The 13,510-nt window shown below is 40.8% G+C and overlaps 5 protein-coding genes across 5 annotated transcripts; 3 read left to right on the top strand and 2 right to left on the bottom strand.

The window, feature by feature from the left end:
- Positions 1–141: 141 nt before the first annotated feature.
- On the top strand, positions 142–2,505 carry UBP3 (mRNA-binding ubiquitin-specific protease UBP3; the record flags this gene model as incomplete). Its single annotated transcript, XM_022818047.1, has 1 exon — positions 142–2,505. One exon carries the CDS (start codon positions 142–144, stop codon positions 2,503–2,505), a length of 2,364 nt encoding a protein of 787 aa, XP_022674753.1.
- Positions 2,506–5,027: 2,522 nt separating this feature from the next.
- Positions 5,028–8,444, top strand: MUC1 (flocculation protein FLO11; the record flags this gene model as incomplete). The annotated part of the gene is made up of 1 exon (XM_022818046.1): positions 5,028–8,444. One exon carries the CDS (start codon positions 5,028–5,030, stop codon positions 8,442–8,444), a length of 3,417 nt encoding a protein of 1,138 aa, XP_022674752.1.
- An 841-nt stretch (positions 8,445–9,285) lies between these two features.
- Positions 9,286–9,975, bottom strand: KLMA_20427 (uncharacterized protein; the record flags this gene model as incomplete). The annotated part of the gene is made up of 1 exon (XM_022818045.1): positions 9,286–9,975. One exon carries the CDS (start codon positions 9,973–9,975, stop codon positions 9,286–9,288), a length of 690 nt encoding a protein of 229 aa, XP_022674751.1.
- Positions 9,976–11,039: 1,064 nt separating this feature from the next.
- Positions 11,040–12,308, bottom strand: RAD55 (putative DNA-dependent ATPase RAD55; the record flags this gene model as incomplete). The annotated part of the gene is made up of 1 exon (XM_022818044.1): positions 11,040–12,308. One exon carries the CDS (start codon positions 12,306–12,308, stop codon positions 11,040–11,042), a length of 1,269 nt encoding a protein of 422 aa, XP_022674750.1.
- Positions 12,309–12,731: 423 nt separating this feature from the next.
- Positions 12,732–13,490, top strand: RSM26 (mitochondrial 37S ribosomal protein mS42; the record flags this gene model as incomplete). The annotated part of the gene is made up of 1 exon (XM_022818043.1): positions 12,732–13,490. The coding sequence occupies one exon, from the start codon at positions 12,732–12,734 to the stop codon at positions 13,488–13,490; it is 759 nt and encodes a 252-aa protein (XP_022674749.1).
- Positions 13,491–13,510: the final 20 nt, after the last annotated feature.

Genomic DNA, 13,510 nt, shown 5'->3' with positions numbered 1-13,510 from the left:
AAATAGAAAGGCTGTAATTACGAATGTTTTATTATTCAAGCACCAATCCGAAATCATTTATGATGAACAGGTGCTGGCAGAGAATTCAGATCAAGAGAAGAGACATATAAGAAACCGCAACCCAAAACATCACAGCCAAAGATGGATGGAAGAGATTATTCTGGGTCTATGTATCCACCACAGGAGCCTGGTCAAGACATGGGAAACATGGCTTACATGGCTCCCCCTTCGCAGTTTGGTTTCGCTAATATGTACATGGATATGGGCGGGTACAGCGCCCCTGCAGGGCACTATCCGCCTTACCCTATGGCAATTTATGCACCAACTATGGATGCTATGGCCCATCAGCAACCTCATATCCAACAACCTAAGAAGAAAATGACATTCAACAAGAATGCTAACTTCAAGCCAAATGCTTACAATAATTATATGCCTATGAACACGAATGTACCCAATACCTCTCCAAACTCTTCGAAAGTGTCAGAAAAGGGTTTAGAATATAGATTTGAAGTTGGAAACAGTAACTACTTCAATAAGGAGTCACTTAAGGAAACATACCCATTCTATATAAACACCGACTACGATGAGTTTTCCAAAGCAAGGTCAAAAAGAGAACAGTTACAGAGTGAGAAAAAAGCAGCTCTTACCAAACAACTAGAAACATCCACTAACACTACCCAGACCGAAGCTAAGAAGAAAACTACCTCAAAAAGTGTTACAGATTCAAAGCTTGATGAACCTAACAATTATGAGGGATCTGAAGAATCTGAGAGGTCTGAGGGATCTGAGGAACTTGATAAAACCTCACAAGTAGACAATTTAAAAACTGAAAAACAAAACGCAGCCAATCAAAAGCCTATTGAAACGGAAAACACGGCTACTGCAAGATCAAGTTCTGCTTCTCCAGAACGTCCAGTGCAATCACTTTCTCCTAAGCCTGTACCTGCACAAAACCTTCCTGTAAAGTCATGGTCTAAACTAGCAGCAGGAGGCCTAAGTAAGACGAAAGCACATCAAACAGCTCCAAACCTTGCTACTGCAAAGAAGGATAAAAAATATATCCCTCCTACTGTCAAGAGCCTTGAACCGTTAGGATCGGTAGCTTTAAGAGTATGCTTTGATCAAGAATTTACTTCTCATACTCTCCAAAATTCGAAAGCTGAAAAATTAATAACTGAACTAGTGCCAAGAGGAATATATAACAAAGGCAGCATCTGTTTCATATCCTCCGTATTACAGTTGCTTATTCACTGTAGAAGCTTTGTGAACATTTTAAATGTCATTCACATGACTTCAGTTCAAAAATCAACGTCCGTATCCCCATTACTAGAGGCCTGTATGGAGATATTCAAATGTTTTGATAGGGCTACAGTAAATCAAGAACTAGCTCAAGCAAGAGAAAACTCCAAGACGAAGTCCAACTCAAGCAACTCTAATTCCAACATCAAATCCATAGATCCTGAACACTTTTACAAATCAATTTCCAACTTGCCAAAGTTCAAAGATCTAACTTGGGGTCGCCAAGAAGATGCGGAAGAATTTTTAACGCATATGCTCGACCAGCTTCACGAGGAGTTCATTCACAGCATTAACATTTTAAGTAGTAACGATATCTTGAATATTGTCCAAAGCTTGCAAGATAATGATCAGAAAGCTTACTTTTTGAGATACATCACCAAATACAAGAACGCTACATTCACGGAAAAGCCTGACCAAGCCTTGAAAGTTCTACTAGAGAAATACAAACAACCTGGAGATTTGACTGATGTTGATGATAAAGAGTGGAAAGAAGTTAGCAAGAAAGGCAAAAAGTCTAAGAGCGCATCCAAACGGATCACAGAAGTAGAGTCAAGCCCAATATCAACTATATTTGGTGGTCAATTCCGTTCCGTTCTTGACACTCCTCAAAATAAAGAATCTCAATCTATTACTTACGATCCCTTCCAAACTATTCAAATGGATATATCAAGTCCAGATGTCGTTGACTTGGAGACTGCTTTCCAAAAATTCAGTGAACACGAAATAATTGAAGTAAAGAGTTCCTCTGGAAACGAGGTGGAAGCAATGAAGCAAACTTGCATAGATAAGTTGCCCAACGTTCTTGTAATTCAGTTAAAACGGTTCTCTTTCGTTTCACAGTCAACGAAAGGTGACTTAAGCAATTACAACACTTATAATGGGCGCATTGAGAAAATTAGAAAAACAGTGAAGTATGGTCACGAATTAATTATTCCAAACAAGTCAATTTCACCCAACCTTGCGTCTACAGCAACATCTGAGGACCAATTCAAATATACCCTAAGCGGTGTTATATATCACCATGGTGTTTCACCTAGTGGAGGACATTACACTTGTGACGTGTACGATAAAGGATTAAATAAATGGTTTAGAATTGATGATGTAAACGTCGAAGAGATAAAGAACAGAGAAGACGTTTTAGCAGGTAATGATAATTCCGCTGAGTCCAGAACTGCTTACATTTTACTGTACGAGAAGGTAAAATAATTTCCCTTTTCTCAGATAACTAGTGGATATTTGTTTATCTATGGAAGCGAAAACCATACCCTGACAGTTTCCGATCGAGAGAATTTTTATTATCGCTGTAGTCTTTGTTTCCTAAATGTTTTCCTAAATGGTGTCAAGCCAATGTGTACGTACCTAAGACTGGAAAAGCAAAATCAACACTGTACAATCAAAAATTTAAGGAATTTGGGGGCCTGATTGCCCCTTAGAGATGCCTGTGTCTCCCCAGTTCCGAGCTTTTGAACGCTTAACAAAGAAGGAGGGAAAATTCCCCTGTTTAGTGGACATTTCATTTCTGCCGAGTCTAATGTTTAGTCTCAATTCGGAGAAGAATTACACTCTCTGCATAGTTACTATTGCTCTTACCCTAAATAAAGAAATTTTCAAGACAGCTTATTGCCTTGTAACAGTCAGGTAAACCGTTTCGTATATACAGAAATAGTTGTAACGTAATAAAAAACGCCTAGCCTTACTATAAACCGGAAGAATTGGCCAATCCTTTTCAAAATTTCAATCGCCGGCATAATAATAGACTACTTAAACGTATGTAATATCAATGCCAATGAGGCCGATATAACTTTGAGCTTCCTGCCTTACTGCGTAGACGCGAAATAAGAGAAGACGCGCATGCATACAAATATGGATTTTTTTCTTTTTGTTTTCTAATGCACATGTATTTTTCCGCATATGCAGAGAAAGACAGAATTCTTTTCTTGCATATGACTGAGCCAACTTTCAATTTTTTTGTACTAAAAGAACAACAAGACATAACGATTTTGAGGCAGGGATGAAAATCAAGTCAGGTTAGCGAGCTTGAAGATAACACTTCGAAAAACGATCTATAATACTAAAAAATACAAAATTTAGATTTAAATAGTATGTAGTTATCACTAACTGTTGAATGATTTTGCTTCTGGTAATAGTAAAGAAGTGTTTGAAATATCCAGAAATTACATTAGACATGAGGTAGCTGTAATTTATTCTCTCTTTTGGGCATTGAATAATACTGTTTGTAGCTCTAAAGAAAAGGTTGTGAATAAGTTGAGGGGAAAAATCTTCTGCTGGTCCCATTCTTACACATAAACATTGAGTATTCTGAGTTGTGCCTTTAAGAAGATTGTGTGTGTATAGTTGAAATTACGTAAAAACGATACCAATTGACGCAGTCTCTGAACGGAATTTTAAACACTGGTGAAGGGACGGACGACGCAGTCTATGTTCCTAAAGCATTGCGAAATAATGACTCTAAAACCTTAAAAACCCTTACACAGTACATTTTAATAGCCGTCAACTAAATATACTAAATATTAAGTACATTTGGGTTGGGCTGTACCAAATTGTTAAACACAAATCATGCAACAAAATCAGACACTGTTGTTCTAGAAGTGGTGTCGGCTTATGCATGGAAGGAATATACATGAAATCCGTCAAAGAAAGTGGAAAACTCTTAATGAAAACTTTAAATGACGCTTTTGAAATGCGACCCTAGCAAAGAAATAAAGGTCAAATCAAGATGTATCCCGCTAACTAGTGCGCAAGGGGGCTGAAATAATTACTTCTACGGTATTTTTTTCTTTTAGCTCCGCATTCAATGCATTTCCTCTAAGATGAGCAAAATAGTTCTCTCTACGAATTTTCTGGGAGGGTAATCAATGATTTGCGATTTATTTCGAGGGAATCGGAATGCGTTGTTTTTCCGCATGAATTTGCATATTTTAGGTTGCCGGAAAGAAAAGAAGGGCTCACAATGCGAAAACCGAAAGGAAAACGACCTCAGAAGGGTCAGTAGAAATAAGGTTATAGTTCGGGAAAGGTATGCATTTGCAGAAATTCGTGCATGCCCTGATTCGGTGCCTTAAGAGGGGAGGGGGATTTTCTTGTCCCCATTACTTTTTTTTCCCCTACTCAACCAAAATCATACACCATGGATCTTCATGCACAAATTCTGTTCTATGAATTCTTCGGAGAATGCAGGGCGGCTTCATTTGCTGATATTTCGATCATTCCATATTCTCGAAGGTATTCTAAAAGGGGAAGAACATATTTTATATGCATACTCTGCATGTGTCAGTAAAGTGAATTTGCCTCAGAAAAAACTGTATTAACACCTTCAAATATTTCTCCCTTTACTCGATGAATCGAGTTTATTTCTTAAGCTGATAGCTAAATTTACTAGGCACTGAGTCCGGGAATCGTTACTTATTCCTAAATAATAACGTACAATAAAATCATAGACAATGGCAATTTAACCAGGTGTTAGTCAGTTCAGACCGTTATTTCTAATCGAGGAATTTGACAACGATTGATTTGTATAAATGTAACGGCTCAAACTTAATTTTCCAAAGATTCTCGGATTCCATTCCATTATGAAATAATACAAGTTTTATGACCAACTAGATGGTTGAATCACAAGCCATCATAGCATCTCAGGATAAAAGCAAGACAATTTCTATTGTTGGTCTTTGGTTTTAGATAAAGAACATAGTTTAACGGAAACCAAAAACATGAAGTTCCAATTGTTTTGCTTATTCGCCTACTTATGGCAAGCAGTCTTCGTGGCAGCTGCCGGTAATAGCCCAAACTTTGTTCAGGGTGACCAGGGTTCAGTGTCTGTGAAGGCAACAAATGGTTGTCCATGTCTAGACTTTTCATTCCATGCTCAAAACACAGGTACAATCCAATACAATGTAGATGTCACTGACGTCAAATGGGTGCAGGACAACATTTACACTGTTACAATACACACGTATGGTTCCAAACAAATTCCTTTAAAGTCTCTATGGTCTTTGAAGATCATTGGTGTTAACTCTCCAGATGGCGGGACTTTCCAGTTATATGGGTTCAACGAAAAGACTTTTAAGATTGACAACCCAACCGACTGGAGTGCTACTTTCCGTGTTTATGGTCAACCTGATGGATCGGATCCATCGATTGTTTGGATGCCTTCATTCCAAATCCAATTCGAATACTGCCAAGGTAACACCGATTGCTCTAACTGGTCATATGGTGCAACTTCCTTCGATTTGATGACTGGTTGTAACAACTATGACAACATGAAGAGATCTCAAACTGACGCTCCAAGTTACTTCTGGCCAGCCCATGGAAGTGGAGATGTCAAATATCCAAAGAATTACCCATGCGAAAAACCTAAGACTACTTCATCGACCACTACTTCTAAGACTACTTCTAAGACTACTTCTAAGACTTCTTCAAAGACTTCTTCATCGACCACTACTTCTAAGACCACTTCTAAGACCACTTCTAAGACCACTTCTAAGACCACTTCTAAGACTTCTTCATCGACCACTACTACCACTTCGAAATCTTCCGCTTCCAGTAAAACCACTTTGCAACCAAAACAACAAACAGCAACTCTTCCTAAATCTAGCACCTCCGCTCCTTCTAGTTCGGCTATTGTGTCCAACACTACTACAGCTCAACCAACTACTAAGTCTAGTTCAGCAATTGTGTCGTCTACTGCATCATCAAATACCGAAACTAGTGCTACAGTTTCATCAGCAGTTGTGTCTAACACTACTACAGTTCAACCAACCACTAAATCTAGTTCGCCAATTGTTTCCTCCACTGCATCTTCATCTACCGAAACTAGTGCTACAGTTTCATCAGCAATTGTGTCTAACACTACTACAGCTCAGTCGAGTTCTCAGTTGTCATCTTCTACATCTTCATCAGTTGGATTGTCATCTACTATAGTCAATAGTTCTTCTTCGTCTTCGACCAGCTCAGGTCCAAGCAACTGGTATGCAAACTCTTCGACTACTTTGAATCCAAAGCAGGGAACAGCTACAGTACCAGGACAAAATCCAACACCATTTGGCAATACAGGATTTGGCCCAGTACCAACCGGTCCAGCACCAACCGGTCCAGCACCATCTGGTCCAGCACCAACCGGTCCAGCACCATCTGGTCCAGCACCAACCGGTCCAGCACCATCTGGCCCAGCACCATCTGGCCCAGCACCATCTGGCCCAGCACCATCTGGCCCAGCACCATCTGGCCCAGCAAAATCTGGCCCAGCACCATCTGGAAAACGAACCTCAGCAGTGGTTTCAAGTTCTGTTGTGATATCGAGCAGTGCTTCAACTTCTACATCAGTAAGCTCTCCAGCTTTCTATGGGAACATTACTTCTCATACTGTCCCACCAAACCCAATCACAACAGCAAGAACACCTGGAAAGCCACCAGCAAATTTCCCTATTACGCACGGTACCCCCATCGCTAACACAAGTGTTTCCGCATTTTCATCTACCACGACGTTAGCTGTTCCACCTGAATCTCAAAGTGAAACTGCCGGTATTACTACTGATTCCGAAGGCGAGACTACCAGTACCGTCATTCCTACTCCTGATGGTCAAGGAACACCGGGGAAGCCAAGGGGTGGTAACCAACCACCATCCAACCCAACTGGAGACGTAGTTACCTCTTACCAAACTGGTCCAAATGGTGAAACTACAGGTACTGCTGAAGTTCCTCAACCAACCACTGCGTTTGAAACCACCTTGACTTCCGGTTCTAATACCGTCGTTACTACCATGACTCCTCCATCGAATCCAAAGGGTGGTAACCAACCCCCATCCAACCCAGATGGAGGCGTAGTTACCTCTTACCAAACTGGTCCAAATGGTGAAACTACAGGTACTGCTGAAGTTCCTCAACCAACCACTGCGTTTGAAACCACCTTGACTTCCGGTTCTAATACTGTCGTTACTACCATGACTCCTCCATCCAATCCAAAGGGTGATAACCAACCACCATCCAATCCAAACGGTAACCAACCACCATCCAATCCAAACGGTAACCAACCACCAGCCAATCCAAAGGGTAACCAACCACCAGCCAATCCAAAGGGTAACAACCAACCACCAGCCAACCCAGATGGAGGCGTAGTTACCTCTTACCAAACTGGTCCAAATGGTGAAACTACAGGTACCACTGAAGTTCCTCCACCAACCGCTGCATATGAGACAACCTTAACTTCCGGTTCTGATACTGTCGTTACTACCATGACTCCTCCATCCAATCCAAAGGGTAACAACCAACCACCATCCAATCCAGATGGAGGTGTGGTTACCTCCTACCAAACTGGTCCAAATGGTGAAACCACTGGTACCACTGAAGTTCCTGAACCAACCACCGGATATGCAACTACAGTTACCTCTGGTTCCAGTACTTTCGTTACTACCATGACTCCAGAAGGTCCATCCGGTCCATCCGATCCATCCGATCCATCGAACCCATCTGGAGGTGTGGTTACCTCCTACCAAACTGGTCCAAATGGTGAAACCACTGGTACCACTGAAGTTCCTGAACCAACCACCGGATATGCAACTACAGTTACCTCTGGTTCCAGTACTTTCGTTACTACCATGACTCCAGAAGGTCCATCCGGTCCATCTGATCCATCGAACCCATCTGGAGATGTGATTACCTCTTACCAAACTGGTCCAAATGGTGAAACCACTGGTACCACTGAAGTTCCTGAACCAACCACCGGATATGCAACTACAGTTACCTCTGGTTCCAGTACTTTCGTTACTACCATGACTCCAGAAGGTCCATCCGGTCCATCCGGTCCATCCGGTACAGCCAACCCATCTGATGGTATTGTCACTTCTTACTTAACTGGTTCAGATGGTGAAACCACCGGTACCACTGAAGTTCCTGAACCAACCACTGCATACGCAACTACAGTTACCTCTGGTTCCAGTACTTTCGTTACTACCATGACTCCTCCATCTAATCCAAACGGTGGTTCTCCAACCACTATTCAACAATACACTCCTTCTGGTTACTCAGGAGAACCAACGGCCAGCGTCTTCGAAGGTGCAGCCCCATCTGTTGGTTCTGGCAGATTCATTTCTACTGTTCTACCATTGGTACTTGCCGCTTTCATGCTCTAGACCATGTTAGCCAAAAGCTAAAAAGTTATTTTCAAGTTATTCATTTCAGTTCTTTTCAGGCAAAAGTATATTGAAAGGCGCATAATTCTTTTCATTTCGGAGAAAAGATTGCTACACTACGCTTGTAATTATTTTATCACATCACATCTTGCGCTTTCTACAGAGCCATCGCATTTATTCATACGCTTACTCGATATTAGTGGTGCATGCTCCTTTATAAAAGTTTTCCATAATAATATATTATAATGTATAGATTGTTTCCAATAAATTACTCAGTTCATTATTCGATCCTTCTCCCTTATGTAATTTATTTTTGATCCCTTTTTTTCTTCTTTGCAACCTTCGAAGTTAAAACTAAATCCTTTGTTAAATCCTTTGTTGAATTTTTGGTGAAATTTCCTTTTCAAAATATAACTTGTAACAGAAGAATATGATGACAGAGAATGGTTCGAGGAAATATGCCTTGAAGAACTAATATTTATTAAATAACTTGGTATCGAAATTTTATACAGTTCAAGGAGTGAACAGAATTATATACTGCTTCGCCTGCTATAAAGATAGGTATATCTGAAGAAGTCAAAAGTAGAAACCTGAAATTATTACTGACTTTGCAAGTATATTAGATGCGAAAACAGAGATAAGTGAAGAAGAAAGATATGAGACGTCTCCTAAGCGGAGACGATAGGGCGTAAAATAATATCAATGTTCCAGTAAAACCCTACTCCAACTAGCGCGGAAAGGATAGCTTTCAAAAATTTGACAGAAGAAACAAAATGATAAGGAAAAGAAAAATTGAAATAGGACAGACATAGTTGTGAAATATTAAATTATAGCAGCGAGCTTATAATAGGAAGGCCAAGAATGACAACATTCCTGTTAAACCAGCTGTAACTCTGTTTCCTGCGTTATTAAATGTTTCGATAGTAGCAGAGGAAGCAGAGGAAGATGGTTTAACTACAGTCGCGACACTTTCTTTTGGAGCACCAGTAGAAGTCTTTGGGGTTTCAGCAGGTGGGGTGGACTTGGAAGACTCAGTAGCTGGTGGAACAGGAGAAGTCTTGGTAACTTCACATGGACAGTCAGTGATTGTCAAAGTGGTAGCCTCAGAGACAGTGTATGTCTTACCGTTGGTGGTGATCGTGGTTGGAAGTGGACAGTAAGTGGTCAATTCTGTGACAGTTTCAACTTCAGTAGTCCAGACAGTAGATTCTGGACTGACTGGACCAACAGGCGAAGACTTAGTAACTTCACATGGACAGTCAGTGATTGTCAAAGTGGTAGCCTCAGAGACAGTGTACGTCTTACCGTTGGTGGTGATCGTGGTTGGAAGTGGACAGTAAGTTGTCAAAGCGGTGACAGTGTCCACCTCGGTAGTCCAGACTGTAGAGTCTGCCGTGCCATTGGAAGCTGGAGCTTCGGAAGAGGAAGATGGGGCAACTGAGGTCACCACTGGAATAGAACTGGATGTGACGTTAGAGAAAGCAGCAAATGCAGATGATGCAAATAAAACTGGTACCACGAATAGCTTCATTCTTTAATAATGTTTATAGTTTTGATTCAGCGAGTGTCAGACAATAATGTACTAGGAAAATCGTTTATGATTTCTTTGGTTGCTGGTGTTTTAAGTGTCTGAACATATTCATCGTAAAGAAACGGAACATCACCGAGAACCCTCTAATTGAAGACTACATACCACACCTTTTATATCTCTTCCTTTGAACAACGAAGGTCCACCCTCAACCCTTGTTTCTAATCTCGAATTCCAATAATAGAAGCGTCTTTTTTGGTATAACCACTAAGTGCCATTTTTCTAAAAGTAAACTCATCATTAACCAACCCTATGAAAGTGCAAGGGCCAAACGCATATGTTCTCCCAATTAGGATAACATAGGGATATTGAAGAAAGAGTAAAGAAAAAAAGTACTTGCAAAGAAACAAGAAGAAAAAGGAAGTTTGTGCTGGATCTACCTCTCCCCCGCTTCTTCAGGTTTCCTTCAAGGAACATGCCCACCAGCCAACTGAGTATGTGTTGTTTTATGTGTGTGTATTTCTATATTAAGTAGTCATCATGGACATATTTGTGAGATTCTGTTACTTTCTTTTTACCTTTTTTTTTAACTTTTTCCGGCATTCTTCCAATTATAGATCTACTTTAAATGATGCTGATTTTGTAAGATCTAAGCAATAAAGGGTCTGAAAATGGGGAATCAAGCTTAACCCCTGCTGAACATAGAGCTTGATTCAATTTAGATTATTACCAACGCTTAGCCATTGCCCACTGGCACTTGGCTTCTACCCCCTAGCCCGTGTTCTGCTAATGATTTCACATCTCTGTCGATCGAGATGACAGTTCTCTTCCGTCTCATTGTACCTTAATTTTTTTTTTTTTTCAGTAGCTTGTTTCGGGAATGTTCTGCGAAGATCTCTAGCCAGAAAAAAAGGGAAACCGTAGAGAGTGAAAAGACCCAGAGCGCCCGAAAATGACGAATAATCAGCATACCTAATGATAGTGGGTGCCAGTAGCAATGTGCAAAGTTTGTTTAACAGCAGATGACCAGTGCCAGCATTAGCGGTTACTGACTGCGACCGGGATTTCTAGCCTTCGCTATTATAAACTATGTCTAAATCATCTGATGTCTGTAGTGAACCTATAGACGAAGTTGACACTTCCGGTGTTGTGAATTCTACGGGAGCATCAGAGTATACTATTCTTGGAGTGAACTGAATTATGTTTTGGGAGAAAGTTGGTGTGGGTGGTTGACTATGGCTCTTGATGAGTTCAGAGTTCGATGTAGGGCCAGGGTCGGTACGAACAACGGCCCTTAAAATTCTTCTTCGTTTGCGTATGGACGATTCTGAAGCACTGTCCAATTCTGATTCATTTTCTGATTCGGTACGTGGAGTAGTGCTTTCTTTTCCAATTTCTGTTGAAGAGATTGGCGGAGATGTTGTTACGCTTGGGGTTGTTACGCTTGGTGTTATGCTTGGTGTTGATGTTGATGCCATTTTTACTGGAGGAGCAACAGGACCGTCGCAGAACTTCCCTCTTTCGTTTGTTTTCACGTAAACAATTTGCGGTTGGGAGCTGCTTCTTTTCCACACTACAAATTGACGCAGGACATCAGGAACTTTGCTTTCTGACGCAGGATCCCACACCCAAAAGAGACCTATGCGGCTCCTCAAAAAGACCTCCCACCGGCCGTCTTTTCCGCCAACTGCAGCGTTCGCTATTAGCCCGCTCTTAAGCACTTGAATATGCCTCTTCTTTACAGATTTTACAAGGAAGCTGCCAGATGACGCATCACCCTGGTAAGACGTGACAGCTTCGTCCGAATAGTCTTGATATCCTGTGTTCATCGCATCGTTCAGAAGCACTATCACAGTGTTATTTGCTGTGGCATACTTGGTCATAATTGCAAAGATGTGAATCAGGCTCTTTACCTTAAAATCATGTAGCGAAACCCTTTTGCCAGAGTTTTTCTCATATACTCGTAGATATTCTACCACTAGTTGGGAAAAACCGTCAATAACTATCAGCCCATATGACTTCTCGAGATGCTGGAACATATACCACAGTTGCGTAAACTTTTTAACCCTGGTGAAGTAACATGTCTCGCTATCCTCTATAAGGCTCAAAGGTGCCTGCTCTACCGTGTCTATCCAAAGACATTTCGTTTTCTCGCAGTTTTCATTCATTAGCTGTACTCCAAGTTTCGTCTTCCCAATTCCCGGTACTCCATATACCTCGTAAATTGATTGCGGTTGAAATCCATCGTTTAAAGCCGCGTCTAATCCTTTTATACCGCTTCGTACGCGCTCAGATCGTCCTTGTATAATCTGCGATAATGGCACTCCAAGCGACATGCAGAATATAATTTTGGTAAAATTACTATATATCACCTCTCTTTATTCCTTTGTATCAGTTTAACACTGTGCTTTTCCCACTCTCATATTGTTTATTTTTTTCGTGGTCTCCCAAAGCTTCAAACGCTTGTCCATTCTTCCACTATCTCCTCGATACATCATGGAATAATTTCCTTTAAACAAAACATCACCAAATCCGGGTAAGGATAAAAATGCAAAAACTTTTCTTCCTTTTTCAGCGATGTTATATCGAAACCAAAAAATCATCATCAATCTTAGCTTTGTCGAGCTGAATATAATTTATGAATGCTGCGTAATTTTAACTCAAGACAGAGCTGTTATTAGTAACCACCTGGCAAGCTTGGGACTCTGGAGTTAAACCATACATATAATTTCTTTGAAGAAGGCAAATTAACTCTAAGAATGTTTATGAATAAGGTGTTTAGAAGAGGTATTCACACTGTTCCTAGGTTGCCGGGCGTCTCTCGGCTCCTAGAATCAGGGATCCCACATGTTATGAGTGCGAACACATTTAAGGCTACCTGGACTGACCAACAGCAACTATTATGTGATAAACTTAGCTTAGCATCTGCTGGCACCACTTTGGAATCATACTTGCCATTCCATTTGGTGCTACACACCGCTAAGAAACCATATCTAACGAACATTTTCAACTTAGCCAGTGCCCTTCACAACAACCACTTGTTTGTGGAAAATATACTACCTATGGAACAAGTTACACAACCATCGCGTGAATTTTTGCAAAGGGTGGAGACCCAGTATGGCATGCCATGGGAAAACTTTAAGGATGAAATGGTCAGGCGTTCAGAAGAAGATGTATTGGGACAAGGATGGCTTTTCCTAGTGGAGAATGATGCCAAAGAGTTACATATTCTAACTGTCCAAAATAACGGTACTCCATACTACTTTGCCAGAAATCAATCCTTTGATTTGAACAGCGCCCTTTCTTTAGAAGACATGGAACAGTTTGTCACTATGAGAGACCTTTTAGCTACCGACCCTAACGTCAAGGACTGGACCATGCCAGTTATTGCTATCAGCTTGTGGGACCATGCTTATTTGAAGGACTACGGTGTAAAGGGTAGATCTCAGTTCGTGAGAAAGTGCTTAGACAATTTGAATTGGTCTGCCGTTAACAATAGGCTATTCTCCAAAATGTAAAAACAAAAATATAATTCGTG

Source organism: Kluyveromyces marxianus, chromosome 2, assembly GCF_001417885.1.
Source record: "Kluyveromyces marxianus DMKU3-1042 DNA, complete genome, chromosome 2".
NCBI classification, from domain to species: domain Eukaryota; kingdom Fungi; phylum Ascomycota; class Saccharomycetes; order Saccharomycetales; family Saccharomycetaceae; genus Kluyveromyces; species Kluyveromyces marxianus.
Note: the sequence above shows the minus strand (reverse complement) of the source record. Positions and strands in the feature narration are given on the sequence as shown.